The 24,656-nt window shown below is 37.5% G+C and overlaps 1 protein-coding gene across 6 annotated transcripts in view; it reads right to left on the reverse strand.

Moving 5' to 3' along the window:
* Positions 1-24,656, reverse strand: part of CCDC85A (coiled-coil domain containing 85A) — a 184,703-nt gene that overhangs the window by 37,100 nt on the left and 122,947 nt on the right. For 5 of the 6 annotated variants that reach the window (XM_008980674.6, XM_035272517.3, XM_008980672.6 and 2 more), the window contains exon 3: positions 4,385-4,461. The exons of the other annotated variant lie outside the window; for it this stretch is intronic. In XM_008980674.6, the coding sequence (XP_008978922.1) occupies positions 4,385-4,461 (77 nt within the window). The remainder of the gene's footprint in view (positions 1-4,384; positions 4,462-24,656) is intronic. 6 annotated transcript variants of the gene reach the window in all.

Consider the following 24,656-nt stretch of genomic DNA (forward strand, 5'->3'; position numbering starts at 1 on the left):
TAGGCCTACATCTTACATCTGATCTTAGTTAGCTGCCTGACAGGAGGATGCTCCTGATCTCTGTGAACCCAATACACCTTGACTAAAATAGGAGGTTATCCTGTATGACATGTAAGGTTCTATCCAGCTCTGGAAATTGATGATTCTTTACATAGAGAAAGTCTGTATTTATTTGTAAGAACATGTAGAAGATAGGCGTGTCCCTTTTTGTTTTGATACAAAACTCCATAAAACTACTTTACACCCTGCTATGTCATTATTTTCAAATACCTACTTACATTATTGAGAGTGACATCATCTCCCTGGATTCAAAAGTTAATAAAATCTCAGACAGCAGCTGCATTTATTTAAATAACAAACAATTTTTGTTTGAGGTTCATATCACATCCCATATGCATGCAGTGGAACTGAGAGCCAGTGTGAGCAGTTTAGCATTATGTGTATTATGTGTATTGTAAGAGATTATAGGCAATTCTTTGAAAAATATTTAATTGTGATCTTTAAAAAAAGTTTCCATTTGTTTATGTGCTCAGGAAGAATATCCAAAAGTTCAAGTGACCTTTAACTATCATTTGTGCTGACTTTTAAGAGGCATTTTCTTCTCAGTAACAATACCTAGCACATAATACAGCATTTTCTAAAAATAATAAGACTAGTTCTTACCTTAGGACACCTTTGAAATGTTGTGTTCACAAACTGGATTTAAAATACTGCTCAGTTGTTCCTGTAGGACACAGTACACACCATGGCAGAGCAAGGAGCTCTACATTCACTGGGGATGACCTGCCACGGTGGCGTACAGAAACTCCATCAGCACTTCCTGCGGGCTCCTCTTCACCACTGGATAAAACCAACTTAATCTTCACTGCCTTTATCTGTTCTTGAATAAAGAGCCCCTCATTCTGGGACTTGAAAACTTCACATATGTATAAAACATAGGCCCAACCCTTTATTTACACCTGAGCCCACAAAATGTAAGAGCTGAGAAGAACCCCATCATTCACAAATGAAAAAATTGAGGTTTTTGCATCTAACCAGGGAGAAATCCCCAAGCATTTATTATACTCATCTTGTTTATTTTTAAATATTTATATTGCTAGGGAAAATGTGTGACTTTCTGTTCATTATGCCTAATTTTATATAAAGAATAAAAATGAGCACTGAGGAAGATTTCTTCCTCCAGGACAATGCTTTACGTAATTAGTCTAAACTCTAAACTAAAAGCAAAAATCCTGGCTACAGCTTCAAAAGGTATTTTCTATACTTGAGATTCCAACTACCAATTCTTACTTCTGTTTATTCAAAGACAAATGGACATGGACATGCATTAATAAGCTTGGGAGGGAAAAGGGGAAAAGGAATACCTTCTAATCAAGGCATTGTGAACAAACTCTTATAATTGAAAATCAACTGTTCAAATATTGAGATTAATTTATGCTAGGATGTCAGCTTCTTATCGAATTGACCTTGCACGTCAGCTAACATCATAGTTAGAAATAGTTTCTGTGGGGAAATCTCATGATACATTATTTGTAACAATATCAATAACATCTAAGAACAAGCAGTACAGGCAAATGCCTTTAATACCGCCCAAGTCTCAGTCTCCCATGAGAATTCTCTTTGTATAATGCTCACTGTTCTGAGATCCATTTATTGTGTTCCATCCTAGGGTCTTACCTACTGTCTGCATTCATGTTAGCTTGTATTTATAGTAGTAATTGCAACGGGTACCTCTATTACATCTCAGTAGTAAATGAAGGCACCACTCTCTGATATAGAAATTTAACAGAAATACCGTTTTTGAATTGATGAATCTGTTGCACTCTTTGCATATGTCCAATAGCATACTTCAAACAATGGGTTCTCATTGCATTAAATTACTTTGACAAGTAAATAGCTGTTTAACTAAAACTAAAACATTGTTTTGCCATTTTAACACTACTGAAATCAGCAAGAATCTGGCATGGTATAACTGATACCATTTTTCTTTTGTAATGCTACTTATACTGATAGTGCATCCCACATCAATAACATCTTAGAATCAATAAAACATGATTTATTGATTTCTTAGCCCATTTCTTGGAGAGAAAACAATGAAGCAAAACAAAATGAACCCAAACCTTCCTTGGTAGCAAAACAGTAATGAATTTAAAAGGATATAACTGAACACTTTAATTGAGTAGTTGATTAATCTTTCTTAGTCTTAGCTATGCAAGTACTAAGTATTCAAATATACATACACATATCAACTATAAAGACTCTTTTGATTTTCCTTCAAGACTTCTAACACTCACTTTTATAGATTTTTAAAAATCAACCTTGTCATCATTTTCACATTTGTTGTGCCTTTCATTTTTTTTATAAGATGGCATACATACTATTATTTTTTTATAAGATGGCATACATACTTTTTTTTAATAAGATGGCATACATACTTTTATTTTGCTGTTTGATATCAGCCTCAATTCCTTCTCAGAGGGAAACTAAGAAACAAAAATCATTTGGATTTTTTTTCTATTTCTTTTACATTCCCAGTTGCCTGAGAAATGGCATAACCACGCATAATAAACTAACTATATTTTGTAGGTTTCTTTGTAACAAGTAAGAAGTTAGACTTTTTCAGTCAAAGGCTTTAGCACAGTCATACTGTGAATTTAAAATAAAAGGCATAAAGGAACACAAAAAAATTTTTAAAGGAAAATAATGAGGAGCAAAGAAACAACAAACCCACCAGTAGTGTTTTATTTCATGACACAAATAACCTCTTCAGTCATCATGAATTTTAACACATGTACAGTTTGAGAAGAGAGAGAAATTACAGAAGTCCACCTTTAACCTCAGTTTCTGTTACTTGTAGTCAACCAGGGCCCAAAAATATTGAATGGAACATTCCAGAAATAAACAAGTTTTACATTGTAGGCTGTTTTGAGCAGTGTGATGAAATATCATGCTGTCCTTGCTCCATCCCACCTGGGATGTATCCACACTGTCTACACTTCCTGCCTGTTAGTCACTTAATGGTCATCTCGATGATCAGACCAATGGTCACAGTAACTCAGTGCTTGTCTTCAAGAAACCCTTATTTTATTTAAGAGTATAAATAAGTACTAATAATAACTTTGTTATTAGTGTTGTTAATCTTACTGTATCTAATTTATGAATTAAACTTTATCATATATACTTATGTATAGGAGAAAACACAGTATTGAAGGGATTGGTGCTATCCATGGTTTCGGGTATCCACTTGGGGTCTTGGAATGTATTCCCCTTGAAAAACAGGGTACAACTGCGATAGGTGTATTTCACTGAATCTCATGATTTCTGGGCAGACTGTTGGCCAATGGAAGAAAGAAAAAAGGCATTCTTATGTGCAGTACCTAATAGCGCAAATCATCATTAATGAGAAAACGTAGTTCAAGAACAAAACAAGATTAAAAAGACCTAAAATGTCTTTCTAAAAGATCTTTGCATTAATGTTCAAATTTCTTCTTCTGATATATAACCAATCTTAGACATTTTATTTAAACTACCGCTTACTACTGGTTTGTGGTATAATTTTCCCTTAGTCACTTATGAAATAGAAATAATCACCAGAATGTAGAAAGAACCCTAGTGACTAATTTCTTAGAAAACTTCTTGTTATAAATATTAAAATATTTATTGTCCACATGCTTGGAAAGGAAACCAACCTAGAATCAGATCTGTTCAACTCCTCAACAAAACATTTTCTGATAACCACCTCCACAAAAAACCAGCATCATTCTCATAAAGTTAACAGCCCATGGAAAGAATTTTATAAGTGAAACGTATGGGAAGACATTAAACATCCTGCAAAAAGTGCCACTTTACTTTAATAAGGGGAAAGAAATGAAGTCCCAGAGTAAAAACGTCAATTACTGTCATCACTTTGTTGCACTGAAAGAGTTCAATTACCCCACAAAGTATTTTAGGGTGTACTAATTTAATTAAAATGTGAAACCTTCCAACTACCTACGGCTTTGCCTAGTTCAGAAATTAGCAAATTTTCTATTTAAATAATACTACGTTGTCTATAACCGCAAACTACATGCATGATGTATATGAGGAGTGCTATCAATGTGTCTTTATTGTCTGCTTCTCATTATTTTATCTTTTTCCTTTGTTGTTCCTTTCAAAATTACTTCACATTCTCATTTCAGACATCTGCATCCTTTCGTAACACTTAGAAATCTGGATAAGATGATGGCCGTCATGGAACATAATCACACTCTACATTGATGAATGGCTATTTACAAAATGAGTTCTATCATTTAAAAGAGAAAACGTCATTGAGCTTTTAAACTCCAAATAAAATGCTACAACTCAAATGGCACTGACTAGCTATGAGCTTCTGGAAGTCACCCACCTGGGGCAGCATGCGATTTTCTTCCTCCAGCTGTCTTACTCTTGCCTCCAGCTGCCTAACATAGGACAAGGTTGATTCTAAAATTAAAAAGAAAGAACTCACATTATACACACAGGTCTTGTTTGGTGCACTGTCAGGATATTTCTGGCTTGATTTATTCAATAGTGACTATTTAGTCTATTATTTAAAAAAAAAATTATCTCCCAGAAAAACAAGAAGCCACTGAAACTACAAACAGTTTTGAACAATTTTACAATGTTAAGAAATATTAGACATGATACAAAGTGGTATATTTACAGGTGGTAGTACACACAATTGACAGATGATTAGTATTAAGATTCTATAAAGAACTCTTACAAACCAGTAAGAAAAGACAAGTAAAGGTATGAAAAATGTTTCTCAGAAGTGGAAACACACAAGACATTAACCCTAAGAAAAGGAGTCCAACATCATTATTAATTAGTAAAATCACACATATTTAGAACAGAGCAAAAATCAGAATTCAAACCTGGATCTAATACCAACATCCAGTCTCTCCACTGCTCTGAGCCCTTTTAGCTATTTTTTAATCACTAAAAATTGAAATATTTCAGAGGGAGACTTTTAAAAATATTTCTGAAATTTGATTCTCTTAAGATGGAACAAATCTCAAAGTCAAATAGTTTTTTGTAAATCGTTCTTAAATGTTTAGTATTTCCTCTTCTGAAATAAAGTGTATTGAGGTCAATTAAAAAAAAAGTATTAGAGAAAATTATAGGTGGTGAGACTGCGGGCTTTTGCACACCAACCAGCCTCCGAAAAATAGGCACCTTGAAGACAATTATACCTTCTTTTCTCCATATTTTGTACATTTTGAGTTGTCAATGAGTGGTTTCACATATACAAGACTATTTTGTAATGTTAACTATAACCAAAATAAACTACAAAGCCCCATTTAAAAAAAACACAAAATAAAACAAAATTTTTCAAACATCCAGTTCCCTTTATTTCCCCCAATAAAAATTTCAAGTCTTAAGAAAAATATTTGTCCTTTTCAAAAACCTATAGTAATTGACAGAAAAACCATCAAAGAGCTATTTAGAGTTAGAATGAATTTTGACTGATTTTGGCTGTGGCAGAGATCCAAGTTTTTTGCAAATGGTTAGGTAAACCAGGGGCAGACCTGAAATTGATTCTTGTTTTCATTTCTTCATGAGCTCAGGCATGTGCTGTAAGCTCAGGATCATTATCATGCTTAGTCTCTGTTCCATACTGAAACTCTAAAGTTTACAGTTTTATGTCAGGAAAAGGGGTCACAAGTCAAGAAACGTGAAGTTTTATTTCTAGGAACAATCTGATAGTAACTCTGCTTCATTAAAGTGAAAATACTCAAGGTCATCACATAGTAACATAGTTACAATTCATTCATTATACAAGAACAACATATTTCAGGTGCAGTGAAAGGTACATAGCAATAGAATTTCTCCAGAGCCCACTTCTGTTATATTAGTAGCTAGTCAAATATAAACAGGGCACGAGAGGGCTCCCCCGAGCCCACCCACCAAGAATGTCAGGCAACCATCAGGCGATGGTCAGGTGGTTGTTAACTGTCTCTCTAAAACAATAATTAGTTGCAGCTACCACCACGGAAAGGCAGTCTCCCAGTAGATAGAAAAAAACCTGGTACTGGTGATTAGCAGTTTCCCAATCAAATCTCTGGAGTTGGGCGAGTGGGCTCAAGCATGAGCTAAGTGGAAAAACAGCAGGTTTGACTGGTATATGACTTTCCTCTGGGAATGCTAGACTGCCAAGGGAAGAATGCCTCAAGTGAGCATGCATACATCTCCAGCAAACACACTGCGCATGCTCTCCTCCCAAGTGCTTGCAGGTCACTGCACATACAGACAGCCCACCTCAAGGGAAGAATCAAGGGAGAAGGGACATGAGACTTCAAAAGCAGGCCAATGTATAAAACCCCAGATCAAAAGGTCAAACAGAGCACTAGATCTCTCAAGTTGCCCACCTGACCCTCTTCCAAGTGTACTTTACTTCCTTTCATTCCAGCTCTAAAGCTTTTTAATAAATTTTCACTCCTGCTCTAAAACTTGCCTCTGTCTCTCCTTCTGCTTTATGCCCCTCAGTAAAATTATTTCTTCTGAGGAGGCAAGAACTGAGGCTGCTGCAGACTCATATGGTTTTGCTGTCAGTAACACTTCCATGGTTAATATTGAAGCAGAAGAACCTGTTCAGTGTTCATGTTCTTCAGCCTCAGACACACGAAAAAAGCAAGAAGCAATACCGTAGTGCACCTAAGTGTTTGGAGCCCCTAAGGATCCACAGTGAGACAAATATTGACGCCCTGATCTTAAGTGCGTCATGAAAACACAATTGTTTTCATGTGGAAATAGTTTATATGAACCCAATTCCATATTTGTGACCTCCAAAGCAATGAGCTAACATTTTCTTTTCTAAAATATATAATATCAGTCCTTAATTCATGAATACAACAATTAAGCTCATTTCTGACTAGTTTAGAGCAGGCCTGTTTTCCACAATTGTGTGCAGAAAGCCCCCATCACTAACATAAACACAATGACCCATAGACCTCACACCATTGGAAAGGATTAGCTTTGAGCATTTCTCATATAATAGAAGCACAGGTAAAGAAAATTGAAGACATTTGCTAAAGCTATCTTCTCATTTTTTTAGCTTAATAAAATGTTAAAACTCTGCTTTATGGACTCTTGCAAAGAGGGAAGAGAGTATGCAGCATAAATGAATAGCAAAGTTATTGATTTCTTGAGTCTGCTTTACTCTTGCAAATGAATAAGTGATTTGCAGATCATCAAGATGTGAATGTAGATTGCCTGATTTACACTTGTTTTGCAAGCCCTGCTCTTTCCTCTGGAAAAATAACCACTTGATAAGACCATCCAAGTGAAAAGTTGATCAGCAATATTCTATTTAAACCACACAAAAATAAAGTTATTTTCTTTTTTGTTCACAATTTATACCTTATCTTTATTGCCCCTATGATGTACTATCTCTCAGGCTGTGATACTTAAAGCAGGTGAAAAGACTGCACAGATTGATTCAGGTGATCTTTGAAAAATGCTATTGAATGGAATTTGTTTTAATTCAGTATCTTCTGTCCCTTTATTTCTCTTTTCAAAATCTTTGCAGTTTATATATCTGATGTTTTCACCAAGTCTCTGCTTACATTATGAAAGTATTATGTCATTTCAGGAAAAAAATGGGGCAAATTCCTGAGTTTGGAAAAATATTTTCTAACTCCCATTTTTAGTGTTGAATTACAATAGATCATGTCTATATCTTTTATCTAAAGCATTCACTGAAAATATGGTCTGGGACAAGAAGAGACAGAGAATATTTTTAAACAGGTGAAATAATGAAAAACAGGTTTACAGTGAAGGCAAGGGCAAAAATACTTTGAGTTCATTCATTCAACAAATATTTATTGTGTCACTGATTTGCGTCAGGCACTGTTTTAGGGTTAGGATGAAGATAAGGCCAGTTATTGCAAGCCTTAGTAAGTTTCTGAGAACCCACATTCCCTTTTAGATTACAAGCGCTTCAGAAGGTCCTGTTAATTGTTCCAGGCTCTTAGCCTCTGTTGCAATTATTACTTAACAATTAATGGACACCCAAACAAAAATTCACTCTTCCTGGGGGTAAAACACAGGAATAATCATGTATAAATAAGAGTACTCAGGCTGTTTTGTTTTATTCAGAAAGAAACTGATTACACCATCCTTTAATGGGAGTGGAGTAGAAAAATACTTTTCTGGAATATACTGTGAGATCAGCATTGGGTCCCCAAGTCCCTATAGGAAAAGCCATTTAAAAAAATCCAATCCCCCAACTGTGACATGAGAAAAAAATGAAGAAATACTTGTTTAGTTAAAACGTTGGGATTTCAAGGTTTGTTACTGATCATTAGGTCAGCTGAGCCTGATTAGTAGTGCATAACCAATAATTAGTGTTTTTTTAATATAAGCTATATTTTAAATAAAACAGAATAAAATAAAATATAGGAAACTTTTTAATTGCATTTTAGGTTTTGGGGTACATGTGAAGAACGTGCAAGATTGTTGCATAGGGACATACATGGCAGTGTGATTTGCTGCCTTCCTCCACTTCACCTATATCTGGCATTTCTCCCCATGCTCTCTCTCCCCAACTCTTTTTTTAAAAGATACATCCAAGTCCACATCTGTTAGTTAGTCATTAGGAAAAACTGATAGAATTTTTTCATGGTGTGAGGAAGAGAGGAAGAAAGCCTTTTGGATGCTGGAACACGTTTGACCCCATCCACTACAACCCCCTTCCCCATGCTGCTTTTTCCCTTTTTTTCCTTTTTCAAAGCTGTCAACTATAAAATAAGCTGATCTCCTGGTGCACTCAGGGGACATGATGGACAGCTGTACCTAAGGGAAGTGTCTGACAAAAAATGGCATTCATTTTATTATAAAGTCATTAATAGAAAGCTGCATTTGAATATACTACAATTTAAATTGAACATTACATTTTATGCCAGTAGCTGACAGCTTCACAAAACTGAGACTTCAGAATGCCATTCTGGCTTTTAGAACTCTGAGAATGAGCCTCCAAAAGAGCATCAAAAAATAGCCAAATTCTCAGCTACAAAGTACATAAATATATAATGCATTATAAAAGGAACCTATATTCAAGACACTTATAAGCAGTTGGGGTATAATAAGAAAGAAAAAATAATATGGTAATTTGAAATTTAGTGCTAAATCCTGTTAAAGGGGAGCAAAGAAAAAAATCAACATTGGCGGTAGTTCTTATGAAGGAGAAACTCAAGCTTAAAATGCATCAATAGAATTTTGATAGGCCAGAGAGATATGAGTGGAGCCACAGGTGGACCCGAGCCAGAAACCAAAAACGATCCTTTTGTAAACACAGAAGGAAAGCAATCACATGACAGAAAAGAAAGGGACATCGGGGGTACAGGAAGAGAGGCCAGGTTATTTCCCACAGTCACACATCTGAAAAAGCAAACATCAAATCATGGTAATCCAATAGTAATTTGCTTTAAACCTCTCAAAAGTTACATCGTTTCTTTTTCCACCCTGGGAAACCTATGGGCATCTAGACATTCGAAAAGTAAGGTGAAGCAAACAAAATTCTTATGAAAATCCAATGACATCTTCAAGATGTTCTCTAGGTTAATCTCAGGCCCATTTTCAAAGGAGAAACCATTCTTTGAACCTACATGTAAAAGTTCACAGCATCTCTTGCAAGAAAAACAAATTAAGAAACATGCATAAGAATTCCACTAAATTGCATATCTTCTAAATTCCAATTTTAGAGGTAGAATGTACCTTACAGGTTTTCTTGTTTGTTTGTTTTTTGAGATGGAGTTTCACTCTTGTTGCCTAGGCTACTGCGCAGTGGCGCAGTCTTGGTTCACTGTAGCCTCTGCATCTTGGTTTTAAGTGTCTCCTGCCTCAGACTCCCCAGGAGCTGGGATTACAGGCACTGCCACCACCCCTGTCTAATTTTAGTGTTTTTAGTAGAGATGGGGTTTCACCACATTGGCCAGGCTGGTCTTGAACTCCTGACCTCTGGTGATCTGCCTGCCTCAGTCTCCCAAAGTGCTGAGATTACAGGCAGTAGCATAAGCCACTGCGCCTGGCCTCTTACAGGTTTTCTAATTCAATTTGTGACACAAATTGAATTATTTTGCAGATGAGAGAACTAAAACCGTGGCTTGCAACTGTAACGCTAGCACTATGGGAGGCTGAGATGGGCAGATCACCTGAGGTCAGAGTTTGAGACTAGCCTGGCCAACATGGCGAAACCCTGTCTCTACTAAAAATACGAAAATTAGCTGGGCATGGTGGCACATGCCTGTGATCCTAGCTACTCAAGAGGCTAAGGCAGGAGAATTGCAACAACCTGAGAGGTGAAGGTTACAGTGAGCTGAGATACTGCCATTGCACTCTAGCCTGGGGGGACAAGAGTGAAACTCCATCTCAAAAAAAAAAAGTGTATAGGAGGAAAATTATCTGGAAGACTATAGTGGCCATGAATTTATAGATGTTAGTTTTTATGTGGATAGTCTCTGTGTTGGCGCAATTGTTTATCCCCTTCAAAAATCATGTTGAAATTTAATTGTCATTTTAACAGTATTAAGAGGTGGAGACTTTAAGAAGTAACTAGGCCATGAGGGCTCCACTCTCTTGAGTGGGATTGGTGCTGTTATAAAATTATGCGTTTGGGCTTTGCCTGGTGGCTCACGCCTGTAATCCCAGAACTTCGGGAGGCTGAGGCAGCTGGATCACCTGACAACAGGAGTTCGAGACCAGCCTGGCCAACATAGTGAAACCTCGTCTCTACTGAAAATAGAAAAATTAGCCAGGTGTGGTGGCAGGCACCTGTATTCCCAGCTACTCCGGAGGCTTAGGCAAAAGAATTGCTTGACCCCAGGAGGTGGAGGTTGCAGTGAGCTGAGACCGTGCCACTGCGCTCCAGCTTGAGCAACAGAGCAAGACTCTGTCTCCAAAATAAAAAAAAAATAAAAAAACAGATGAGTCTGGCCCCGTCTTGCTGTCTTAATTAACTTCTGCCATGACATGATGTAGCAAGAAAGCCTTCACTGAATACCAGCTCCTTGATCTTGGACTCCTCAGCCTCTAGAACTGTGAGCCAATAAATTTCTGTTCACTATAAATCACTCAGTCTGGGATATTCTGTTATAGTAGCAAAAAGTGGACTAAGATAGTCTTTCTCAGCAAAGCAGTCCAATAGCCACATGCTTTCCAATTCATAGACAAACTTTTAATAAGCCTCAAGCTCTAAAAACATGGCTGACATTCATTCCATATGAATCCCACTATTCACAGGCTTTTTCACATCCCTAAGGAAATTACTTCAGAACTGTACATTTTAAAAATTATGACTGTTCTGAAACAGTGTTTTTCTTTTTCAGGCAAGCAAAGGTCAGCCTCCTACTTAGAATCTTAAAATCTATATTAACTCCACAAGTATAAGTGATTATATTTCTCACTAAAATTTGATGCTTTTCTTATTTTAAACAAAATCTTGTTGGAACTAGCACTTTCAGATTTGCCTGGATGTTTAATTCATAATGCCGTATTAACAGAAATAGAATTTTTAGTTGGGCTTTAATTGCCCTAAATAAGCTAAAATTGATATCAGATCTTGCTCTAGTCCACTATTTTTGAAGAAAATTCTACTTTTCTCAGAACCTTTTCTCTCTGCCCACCCACAAGAGATGAGAGTTATTTCCTGTCCCTTTCCTCCCATGCAGAAACCCTTTCAGTGGCCCAGCGCTCTTAACTCTGTCTCTGCCCACACATTCCCCAAGCCAGAAGTACTTTCCTCATTCTTCTCTGCCTTGTCAGACTCCCTATTCTTCCTTTCATGAAATGAAAAATAGCTTTCCAATAATTAGAAATGCCAAAGATTGGAACATACTGCTTTGTACCCTAAGGTGCTCATGTTGTTGGAGGTATTCAGAGAAAGCTCAGTGAGATTTTTGCAAAGCTCTCTACCTCTGTATACTGTTAGGCTGATCCCTTTAATTCTGAAGGCCAAAAATTCTACAATATCAAATTCTCCCACCCTACGAGTCTGTTTCTATTTTCCTTTTCCTCAACTTGTTTTGTCATCGAATCACATACTGAATATCTGTGACTTCTCTACCTATTTCTTACAGTGTTGTTTTCAACATTTGTCCCAAAATGATACATGAAAATATTTCACTAACCCTCAAACACCGACTAGTTGTGTTCCCTGCAGGAGTTTAATGAATATTTGGTAATTTAATACTAAAACACTTCTTCAGCCATTAGTTATTATCTGCTGTGTGCAAGATATTGTTCTAGGTCCTGGGGACATAGTAGCAATAGGAATGATATGATCTGGGTGTTTATGGAGCCCACATTCCAGTGGGGAAGACCAACGCAGTAAAAAGCAAGTAAGATATTTTATGAAGGTGATTTGTACAACAAAGACAACAAAACGAACCACAGTACTAGGACAGACGACAGATCTGGGGAAGACTGCTACTTCAGGAGGCAGGGTTTGGGGAGAGCTCTCTTAGAGAAATAAGATCCGAACGTGAATAAGCCAAGTATGCAAAGATCTTGGAGAAGAGAGTTTTAGGCAGAAGGAAAGGCGGTGCTGAGAAGCACTTGCTGGGAAGACCCATATTCTGGAAACTAGTCATGGAAAAGGAAGTGACAGCAGCTTGAGATAAGAATCTGTTTGTCTTGTCACCTTCCTCCACTGCTGAAATTTTTAAAGACTTGTGCTCTTTTTGGATGTTTATACTTAGACCTAGTTTTAGACGCCTCAGCTAGTACGCTTTCATTTTAACAAAAATTTTAGCATCTTGCGTGGTTCCTCTCTCTCACACCCCACTTCCCTTCCATTGGGCAATTTTTTTTGACCCTACCTCCAAAATATCTTGAGAATCCAATCTCACAATAGTTTCCTACAAGGGACCTGCTTCTATTCTTGCCTCCTCTTCCCCCAGGTCTATTTTCACTCACAGCCTATTCCAAACCCGTGGCTGCTAGAGTTTGGAATTTCTAAAATGCTAAGTCTGATCATATCCTTCTTTATTCCAACACCTGCAGTAGCTTCACCATTTGGCTCCAAATTAAAGCCAAAGTTCTTAAAAAGTCCATCAGGGCCCTGTGTGATCTGACTACCTGTTCTCTCTGTGACCTCATGCTCTCATTCACTCTGCACCAGCCACAGGGCCTCCTTTCTGCTCCTGAACACTACAGGTGTCTTCTTGCCTCAGGAGATTTGCCTTATTTGTACCCTCTTCCTGGATGCTCTTCCTCCAGACAGCTGTTCGGCTAACGTCCTCACCTCTTACAAGTCTTTGTCCAAATCACAAGTTCTCCCTGGGACTTGCCCAGTCCTCTCATTGATCCTGCCACCTTCCCCGCCTCCTCCGCACTCCCGATCTGCTTTATCCTGCTGTACTACTGTACTACTTTATTTTCATCAAAATACTTCACCACCTTCTACTAGACATATTAGCTTGTTCATATGTTATATGTATTGTATAAGGTCTGTTTCTCCCTACCAAAATGTAAACTCCACAAGACGGGGATCTTTGTCTATCATGTTAAGTGACATAGTTGAGTGCCTAGAATAGTGTCTGGCACAATTAAATTCTATTGAATGAAGGAATCAACCAGTTATGTAGAAAGTCCCCTAAAGGAAATGATTTCATGGTACAGACCTATACATTTCCATTATTTCAGGCAGAACAGGATTTGTATTTAAATGGGGCCTAATACCAATTCTGTAATGCCATTTGAAAATCACTCTATGGAACATTAAACTGTGGATGGAAACTTTGGACAGGTTCTCAAATGATGTTGGATCCTACCATTTGTGGGTAATTTCAGTAAAAAGTCTGAAGTGTTCACCAGGCTCAAAAACGTGGAGGAGGGAGAGAAGAGGGAGAGAGGGGGAAAAGCGGGGGGCAGTGAGAGAAGGGAAGAGAGACAGACAGAGAGAGACAGCGAGGGACAGAGCGAGGGAGAGAGAAACAGCACCTGCTGGGGAGTGCTATGGCCTGAGTGCTGTGTCCCTCCAAAATACTTATGTTGAAACCTAACCCCCAAGGTAAGGATATTAAGAGATGGAGCTCTTTTTTTTTTGGTATTTTTTTAAATTGCGTTTTAGGTTTTGGGGTACATGTGCAGAACGTGCAAGATAGTTGCATAGGTACACACATGGCAGTGTGTTTTGCAGCCTTCCTCCCCTTCACCCACATTTGGCATTTCTCCCCAGGCTATCCCTCCCCAGCTTCCCCCGCCCTGCTGTCCCTCCCCTATTCCCTCCAATAGACCCCAGTGTGTAGTACCCCCTTCCCTGTGTCCATGTGTTCTCATTTTTCCTCACCCGCCTATGAGTGGGAATATGTGATATTTCATTTTCTGTTCTTGTGTCAGTTTGCTGAGAATGATGTTCTCCAGATTTAGGGCTGAGATGGAGCTCTTAAGAGATAACTAAGTCATGAGAGAATGGGATTAACACCTTTATAAAAGAGGTTTGCAGGAGTCCTTTTCCCTTCAGGTCAGCTGCTACCTATGAGGACTGGGCATTCCCCAGATACCAAATCTGTGAGTGCCTTCGTCTTGGACTTTTCAATCTTCAAAACTGTAAGCAATAAATTTCTGTTATTTATAAATTGCCCAACCTAAGGTATTCTGTTGTATCAGCCTGAAAGGACTATACTGGGGTGGCAAGGAGAGAGAGAGAGACACACAGAATTAGGTGTTGGGGGGTCTACACAATATGGACTATTTCTACTACTAAAGTCCTGGAATATAGTCTAAATGCCCCTCAGCTAGAAATCTGCTTAAGTTAATTTTCTCTTTTGGTTACAAATGCCCAATGGAAGGAAGTTAAACTTCACCTCAGCATCTGCCCCATCCACCTCCTTCCTATCCCACCTCCCTGGAGGGGTCATGAGGGAGCAGGAGCAGGCACAGCTGTGAGCAACGCACAGGGCAGGTGTCAGACACTGACTGAGGGCTTTGGGGTGCCAGAGGGCAGCCTGAGGTGGGCAACAGTGGGCAGCTGTCCATATCAAAAGGGCATTTTCTTGGGAAGAGAAAACTCTGTAATTTCAAAGGAAAAGGAAACCAGAGCTATGTGCTGTCCTGTATAACTATAACGAAGGCTGAAAATACTGAATCATTTTCCAAGACGGGTTTGATGAAAAAATCATGAGTGCTGTTCTTTTACTGCCATGCAAGTGCTGTGTTTTTTGAAACAGCAGTGATTTTTGTTTCATTTAGTATTTTCTATAAAAGAGTAAATAAGTGAACATCTAAAACTGATGGTTTGGGCATAAATCAATATAGAAACCAGAAAAAAAAATCAATATAGAAACCAGAAAAAAATTATTCAGGTCTATGTATGTCCTAACTTTGGTACCAGAAAATAACCACCATAAATGTTTTCAACCTCCCAATGTTCGGAAAGCAAAGAGTTTTTTGGGTTTTTTCAGTATGAATTTAAAAGGTACAAGTGCAGTTTTGTTAAACGGATATACTGCAGAGTGCTGAAGTCTGAGTTTTTAGTGTAACCATCACCCAAATAATGTGTATTGTACCCATTAAGTAATTTGTTTTGAATTCTAAGTTCTGGGATATGTATGCAGAGCGTGCAGGTTTGCTACATAGGTATACATGTGCCATGGTGGTTTGCTGCACCTATTAACCTGTCATATTGGTGTTAAGCCCTGCATGCATTAGGTATTCCCATTAAGTAATTTATCACTCATCCCTTCTCCCACCCTCCTCTTTGCCCCAGTCTCCAATGTTTATTATTATTCCACACTCTGTCTATGTGTACACATTATCTAGCTTCCACTTCTAAGTGAGAACATGTAGTATTTCCCTTTCTGTTACTGAGTTATTTAATCATGAGAGTGGCCTCCAGTTCCGTCCATGTTTCTGTGAAAGACATGATTTCATTCTTTTTAAAGGCTGAACAGTATTCTATTGTGTAAATACATATACTCCATTTCCTTTATTCAATCATCCATTGATAGACACTTAGGTTGATTCCATATCTATGCTATTGTGAAATGTGCTACAATAAATATACAAATGCAGGTGTCTTTTTGATATAATAATCTCGTTTCCTTTGGGTAGATACCCAGTAGTGGGAGTGCTGGATCAAATGGTAGTTCTATTATTAGTTCTCTGGGAAATTTCTATAAACTTTCCATAAAAGTTGTACTAATTTACATTCTTACAAACAGTACATAAGCGTTAAAATAGGGAGAAAAGGCATTTTGTCACATCTGTGCTGTCATTCACCTATTTACTTGCTCCTTGTGAATTGGTACCTGGTGGTTTCAGCTTCCATTTCTCTCTATATATGAGTCAGGGGCTCCATGTGGTGAAATTTTGCCTTACAGTTTGTTTCCAAGCTGCCCTATGACTAGTACAGTGCTACATGCTAGAACATGTTAAATAATGGAAGAAAGGAAAGAAGGAGGGAGGGAGGCCCTCATCATTCTATTACCAGATGCTACTGAAAGTTTTGTGGTCCCAGGACAGTTTGAAGCAGTTACTCAAGATGCAGTTAAATCTCTGCCCATAAAACACACAATAAGAAGCAATCTAAACAGAAGCCTGGCTCAGAGGAACTTTTTAATGCCCTAAAATTGCCTTCACTTTTACTCTTCCCTTTGAAAGCATCAACCCCACAAAGGAGGTACCAAATAAGTGGCAATAAATTGAGCTACAGAACTGGGGACTATATGGAAAATATTTCAATTTCTGAAGAGCTATTTAGCATGAACACCATTTTAACAGCTATTCAGGGTTAAAATGTGTCTTACTTTCCACTGTTATGTTGCTGCTGTTATTGTCATTTCCCAGAGAAAATAACTGCCTTTTTCTAATGCCAGAGGATAAAAGTGGATGCCATTTTAATAAATGTAACAATTTTCTTTAATGTGTGTGGCCCTCTTGTAAGTGCATCTAGTCAGTATTGTCAACGAATGCACAAGGAAGGAAATGGGTAACAAACAGGAAATCTGTAAAAAAAAATATTTTCAAAATACAGTAAACCTATAAAAATGTTATTTTCCCTTAGAATTAGTGTGCATTTTTATGCATATTTAGATGCTTTAAAAGTCTATGTGTGGTTAGCTTTTTAGTTACACATTTCAGAAAAACAAAAGTAATTTTTATCAAATTATCCAGTAAAGCATCATTAATTTGAACTTCATCAATTGGGAATTCATAAACAAATTCATTGAATTTAGCCAGAATATACTCTGTACTGGCTACGAAACAACAGATGGCAAAACAAAGTCATACATAATGTAATAGTCGAGGAATGTTCCCTTACATAAGAAAAGCAAAGTTTTCACATCTTACTTAACATTATCTATCTGTACACAAAGTGATTATTTCAAATAAATCCAATTAAGTTTAGATAAATGCAATTTGAAAGCACATACTTTGAATTCTTTTGTACATTCGTATTTTTCATATATTTATCAACAAATACTTTGTAATTACTATGTGAACATATATTTATGAAGTATTAACTACGTGATAGGAATAGTCCATTGATAAATAAGCAAACAGGGTTCTTCCTTTCCAGGAACATTCTAGTAGGGAAAACAGACATATAAATAAGCACACCACTACCTACCCTGGATGCCCCATCACCACTTTAGCTTAGATCTACATTATCAGAGAGGATCTGGGGCATCCAAGTTGAGACCTAAATATAAAGATTAGGGAATGAGCTTTCCAAGAAGCAAGAATAGAACTTGAAAAGTCCCCAAGATGGCAATGAGCCTGAGAGATTCAGAGAAGAGACAGAAGGCTGAAGTGGTCAACGTGAAGTGAAGGAAATTAAGGGAGAAGACAGGGAGGATGCAACTGTCTCCTCGAAAGGAGACAAGTCCCAGGGCATCAGTAAACTAACATAAGGAGCTTGGATTGTGTACCGCTTGCAGGAGGAACCCTTTGGGGAAGGGCGGATGTGGTGCACTGCGGCAACATAATCTGATTTGTATTTAAAAATGATCATTCTGGCTGCCATATGGCACACAGAGAGAAGAGAAACAAGAGTGGAGAGAGGGTGACCACTGAAGGAGCTGCTGTGGGACTGGACCGAGAAATGACTGTGGGTTGTGCACGAGCCAGGGCAATAGTGCAAAGAGTAGCCAGATTCAATATGTCGCCAGGAGGTAGAGCCAACTAAACACATGTATGGTGGAGATGTGAGCCATTAAAGGGAGGGGAAAAGGCCGGGCGCGGTGGCTCACGCCTGTAATCCCAGCACTTTGGGAGGCCGAGGCGGGTGGATCACAAGGTCAAGAGATCGAGACCATCCTGGTCAATATAGTGGAACCCCGTCTCTACTAAAAATACAAAAAATTAGCTGGGCGTGGTGGCACGTGCCTGTAATCCCAGCTACTCAGGAGGCTGAGGCAGGAGAATTGCCTGAACCCAAGAGGCGGAGGCTGCGGTGAGCCGAGATCGCGCCATTGCACTCCAGCCTGGGTAACAAGAGCAAAACTCCGTCTCAAAAAAAAAAAAAAAAGCAGGGTGGGGGGGTAATCAAAGATATTGCTTTATTTTTGGCATGAACTAGGGGATGGTGGTGGAAATCATGCAATGGCTTGGAGAAGGAGCAGAATTGGGCTTTGAAACCAAAAGTTCTATTTTGTTCACGTTAGGCTTAACGTTTCCACCAGACAAGGAAAGGAGATACAGTGTAAGCAGTTACACACATGGATCTGGAGCTCAGAGAAGAGACCTGCAGTCCTGGCTTAAATGTGAAGTCCACAGCAAAGAGCTGTTGAAGGAAAGTATGGGGATGGAGAAAGGGCTGATGACAGAAGTCAGGTGGAAGAGGCAGAGCTACAAAGCAGAAACCCTTCCGTAATTCATTTCTCCCCTTCTTCCCAGCCTCGAGCCTCAGAAAGGTGAGCAAGTATCCAGCCTCCCTCAAGAGACACGACACAAATCTCCTATGTCTTCCACTTGGGTGCATTTCAGAAAGATCTCTCTATCCTTCACTCTCACCTCTGTTCTGTTCCTCAATCCATCCATCTCATTGTCTTGCTTATCCTCTGCTGCTTCCTTTTAGCATGCTTTTCTCATTCTTATTCATTTGGGACCCCTTGTTCTTCAAGAGAAATTTTGTAAAGAGTGAATTATGCAGTGACTATGAGTATGGGCTCTATTAGTCTTCCTGGGTTCAGATGACAGCTCTAACTCTTCCAGTTTGTAACTTTTAGCCAGTTTCTTAACCTTCCTATGCCCCAGTTTCTCATCTGATAAAGGGGATAATAACAGTAGCTTCCTTACTAGATTGTTGTGAGAATTAAGTGAATTAATAATGAAAAGTTCTTTAAGCGAGAACTAGCAGAGAGTAGGCATTCAGTAAATATTAGTCTAAGTAGTCAAAGTGAGAGCTGGCCAATACTTAAAACTCTTTCTTTGCCTTACTCTACTCATCCCCAGTAATTATTGAATATTTCTCAGTACTTGGTCCTTGCCTTTCCTGATTTATATCAAGGAGAGACAAAACTCTTTCCAAGAGTGCAGATATTTTATTCCATGTATTTGTATAGATCTCTGTGTTAAAGAACTGAGACATATTAACTGGGTGAACTACACCATGTTGAATATTATGTCCACTAAGATTAATTATACTACGAAGACACTTTATGTTGGGATATCATTTGTCACAGCTTAAAATTTTTTAAATTTAACAGCCATACTGATGTAGCATAAAAGGCAAATATGACAAATCTTTAGGAGTGATTCTAAATAACTGAACAGGTACACAAGGAAAGAAGAAGTTATTTTATCAGGGCATTGTAAGGGACCAAAGGCCAAATGCATATCCACAGCAAGAAGCAATTTTACCAGTTCAAACAGCTCTGGGTTGGAAGTGTTTTTGTTTTTGTTTTCAACTCAACCTCTGTGACTGTCCAGGCATATTAACTTCATTGAGTTTTAACTTTCAATAATCGAACATGAATACTGAAGTAGATGATGCTTCAGACTCTAGCACTCACAACTGCCATGTATTTTACAGTAAGCCTTATTAGTGGTTTCACTGCTAAGGGAAGCTAAGATGGTCTTTCTAAAGGCATTTGTATATTGGGTTGCTACTCTTTCATTTCTTCATTAAACCAACATTTATGGAATATCTGCCATGTATAATATAAGGCCTTGGGAAAGCAGAAAATATTTAAGACAATGTTACAATGTTCTGAGAAAAAGAATGAAGCACACCCTGTGATAGATGCATACCAGTTCCGATCATGGCAGTTAAATATGCTTAGCTAAGGCTTGTTTACATTTCAAAACACTCTTCTTTAAAAATATTTCCTTACAGATGTCTGTCCTAAAGTCTGTATACTTAAAAACTCTTCGCACTGAAAAATATTTTCTGATTAAGAAAAAAAATCCTTCAACTTAACCCTAGTATAAAGGAATATTACTTGATGCCAGTTAAAAATGAATTACCAAATGCTTGTAAAAAAATCAATTATGAAAGAACAACATACCCTAAGCATTTTATTTGATAAAAGTATTCTAACAATGTATCAGACTTTTTTATTTTAAAAAAAAGTTTAAAAAAAAAAAACTTTCAGTAGTAAAATTGAAATAAAAAATAAATCTCAAAAGTCCTCTTAAATCTAGCCAATACAGGGCAACCTAAATGTGTTCACCTAGTTCTTTATGCCTTTTAATTTTAGAAACACTTTACAATAATGTGGAATGGAAGAAAAGTTCTGGTCAGGAAAATTCCTGCTGACCTTGAAGTTCATTTGGCCTCTTCTGGTTTCACAAGGATTCCATCATTTTGTCTTCCCTATGGAGTTACTAGGCAATAACAGACTAGTCAATCTAGTCAAGCATGCAAATCAGATGACACAAAATAATGCTAATGACATTTATTTGATTTATTATGTATCAAGCACTTTGCCTAAAAGCACATGCATATTTTACATGTATTTAATCTTCACTGCAAAACTAAGAGGCAAGTATTACTATCCCCATCTTACTAATGTAAGACTGACAGCTTAGAGATGTTAAGTAATTCCTCAAAGTCACAAAGCTAGTAGGTTGCAGTTCTGGAACTTAACCTGAGGTGTGCCCAGCAAAGCCCAATTATGCAGCATTATAAATAGTCCTCACTGCTGAAGAACATAGACACTGCAGAGAGAGAAAGTAAAAGCTAAATTAAGCAAATTTCAAAGAATTTGATCATCACCAAGTCTGCTGGATTTAAATCCTCTTCTTATCATTATACTTTAATGCAACATTATCCCTTAGTTGATGCATTTGCTGAAGGAATAAAAACCATATTTTGCCTATGACACAATAACTGCATCATCTCCTTAATTAATTCAGTGGTGCCTTCAAATCAAAACAAGAGTCAGCCAAAGTGAAGATGGCAAGTTTCAGTCAACAACCAAGCTATGCAAAGCAAAGTACTTGGATCTGCTAAGTCATTAGTAGGCTTAATAAACACAGAGGCCACTCACAGTGCAATCTGCAAACAATTTCACAAACTTTTTGCAACCCATCTCTTAGAGGTAGACAGAAGAAAATGACAGACACAGGCAAAGTACAGTTTCTTCTGGCTTGTAAATGTCTAATTTTAGTTTTCGAATGAGCTGCTTTCCTGAATCTCTCCTGGATCCTCTCTCTCTGGACAACTGAGAAGCCCAAGGAAGTGTTCACACTGTTCAATTTAAAGTCATGGCTGTCAATACTGTTAACATTATTCCTGGTTGATAACAAAACATAATCTGATGTACATCACCTAACAGAAGTCATCACAGACATTAGAACAGAAGTTGCTTATTCCCCTCAATCAAATATCACAATGTACTATTTTTAAAGCAATCCATTCTTGTCCACAAACTCTTATGGACTCTGAGAATACATATCAATATGTATGCTACCTGAGAAACTGGGGTAAATACAGTAAACTTCTACACCTAAAATAACTACAATCTTGAAATAATGATTTCTTAAGCTAACTACATCTACAGCCTATAATTACACACATAATGACCAAAAGTATATTTTAAATTTATGCGGGCCATACAATGAATCTGTTAAATTTTGTTTTGCTTATACCAAATTTCAGATTGATTTTATATTATCACAGATATATTGTGTGCTGTGTTATAAAATGGCATTCTTAAATCAATCATCTTTATTCATCCTCACAAAATACAAGAATTCTATAACCTTCAAAGCAGATAAAATTGAAAATCTTTAAATTTTCATGTTAGTTATCCCTTTTCAGTGCATGGTCATTTCAACTGTTTAGAGAAAACGTTAAATTATAAATGAAAAAGAAAAATATATATAAAAAGTGAAGAAATGAATAGACTATTATATCCATGTCCCATGGGGAAAGAACTGTGATTTATTCATGCTTGTAAGCCCAAGTCTGACACCAATATTTTACCCCAAAGAGTCGCTTAACTAAGGTAAATGCTTCTTGGACATAAAAATACTACCTTTGACTATTTTAAGAGTTAAAAATATCTTTGTAAAATTCAAGACTAGGAGAGCTGAAAGAAAATACAAGCAGTTGATTTTATGGAATAAACACAATTGCGAATAAAGCAGAAGTGCAAATAACAACAAAAACGTTCCCCTTTAGAACACATTAAGATTATTTTTTTAAACATCTACCTGGTCCCACGTGGTTTGAGTGAGACATTCTAATTAAAAATAATAATAATTAAATGATGTTTTAATACACTTGGGAAAATTCCATTCTAATAAGATATCTCAGGGCATGCTGGGTGGAGGGAGGCTGGCCAGAGGAGTGTCTCCTGCTTGTATTTCTTTAATTAATAATTAACATTATTCTATCCTGGCTCCTCAGGGAGTACATAGCTATAGGGAGCAGTACCACTGTAGAAAAAGAATTATGAATCTATTTCCCCCTTGAGAAAGGACAAAGTCATGCAAGATTTTAAACAATGCAAGAAATGAAGAGTCTGTTAACAGAACTGTCTATAAATACACCCCTCTCCCCTCTGTTGGCAGCTCAGATTTCTGTCATTAGCACCAATGACCCAACTGGGGCTTCCGTTTGAGGCTATTGGCTTAGCAGATTTACTGGAAAGTCTTCTTAAATCATCATGTTATACACAGGACAAGATGAATTGTTTTTAATTTGCAGTTTATTCCTAAGACGTACCCAGGAACATTAAGATGGAATAAAACAATAGGCCCATGGACCCTGCTTTATTTCATTGTCAAATCCATGAAAAATGATGGACACCTCTTAAATTTCCAAATGCATGTATCTTTCCATAAATGACCATTTTAAAGCACTGATCTATAGACAGATTAATCTTCTTAGTCTAAATAACATTCATTTGAAATGTATTCTCCTATTTGCTCTCTATGTGGGGGTGACTGAGAAGTCAATCTATCAACAAGAGACACCAACTTCTCATATCCTATCATTGCTATCAAGCTAAGAAGTTAGTTCCTAATACAGATGGAGAAAAATGAATTGCTTGGAAGGGGTACACATAAGTCTGAAGCTACAGCTCCTCAATCTTGTTCTAATAACATTCAATCAGCCTTCTGTATAGAGGCTTAGAAAAATACCCGCTTTATAATAACTAACATGATGTGTATTTGATAAGTTTGTAGGGAAGATTCAGAAGCTCAGCCAAATAATCCACATAAGCTTAGAGAAGGGTCTTCCCCAGCAAGAAGCATCAAAAAGGGGGGCATTTGGAACTTTCTCAAACCCATGGGGTCAGAAACTTTCTATTATTATCTTCTGTTCACTCAGACCTAAATACCAAGCAAATGATAGAGTAGCACCAAACTTACCCTGAACACAAAATCTCCCTGGAGCACTAACCCAGTCATGCTCCCATTGGTTAGATTCAGCCCCCATTTCCTATACCTTCAGATGCTAAATTCTGTCTTGCTATTCAATATCTCTGCACCTGAGGTCTAAGTTGACTGCCTAGACACTTTGTGTGTGGTGTCCAATGATTTACCCAGTCAATTTCAAAGACATTACACAGGGTCCTGGTCTGTGAAGCTTGGGTCTTTTACTTAAATTCAACGGCTGAAACTCAAAAATCAGAGGTCTCTCTTGAGATGCATGTACAGCTGGCACATGCATAAAATGCAGTTTTACTTGGTATCAATTCCTTATACATTCAGCATCATCGTGATATCAGCCATAACCATTGTTTATTTATTCTATTGTCTTTTCCATATGTTATATTCTACTTTTATCAGCATCTAAAAACAGTGTAAAATATTTTACTTCAAAACAGCATTTACCAGGAGTTAATAAGTTCTTTTTGAAATTTGTTCTGGCGCTTAAGAGTTACCCTGTCTTTGCAAATATTCCCTTTAAGCTACTTTAAGAACCAGCTCCTTGAAAACAATCATCTTGGTGCAGAAGCATGGATGTGAACGCTACACTGCCTGGGTTTGAATCCTGGTTCTAGTACCTCCTTTGTGACATTATTAAACTCCTGTGTCTCAGTTTTCTCATTTGAAAAATGGGTTAATAATAGTACCTACCCCATAAGGTTGTTGTACAGATTGAGTTGCTATGTGTAAATCACTGAAGACAGTTCCTGGCATGTAGCTCCTTCTAGCTATTTATTATTGCCTCCATTCTAGTGCTAACAACAGTTTTGATATCAGCCTTCCCCCGCCCCTCGTTTCTGGCTTTATCTAGT

This window comes from Callithrix jacchus, chromosome 14 (assembly GCF_049354715.1).
Source record: "Callithrix jacchus isolate 240 chromosome 14, calJac240_pri, whole genome shotgun sequence".
Taxonomy (NCBI): Eukaryota; Metazoa; Chordata; class Mammalia; order Primates; family Cebidae; genus Callithrix; species Callithrix jacchus.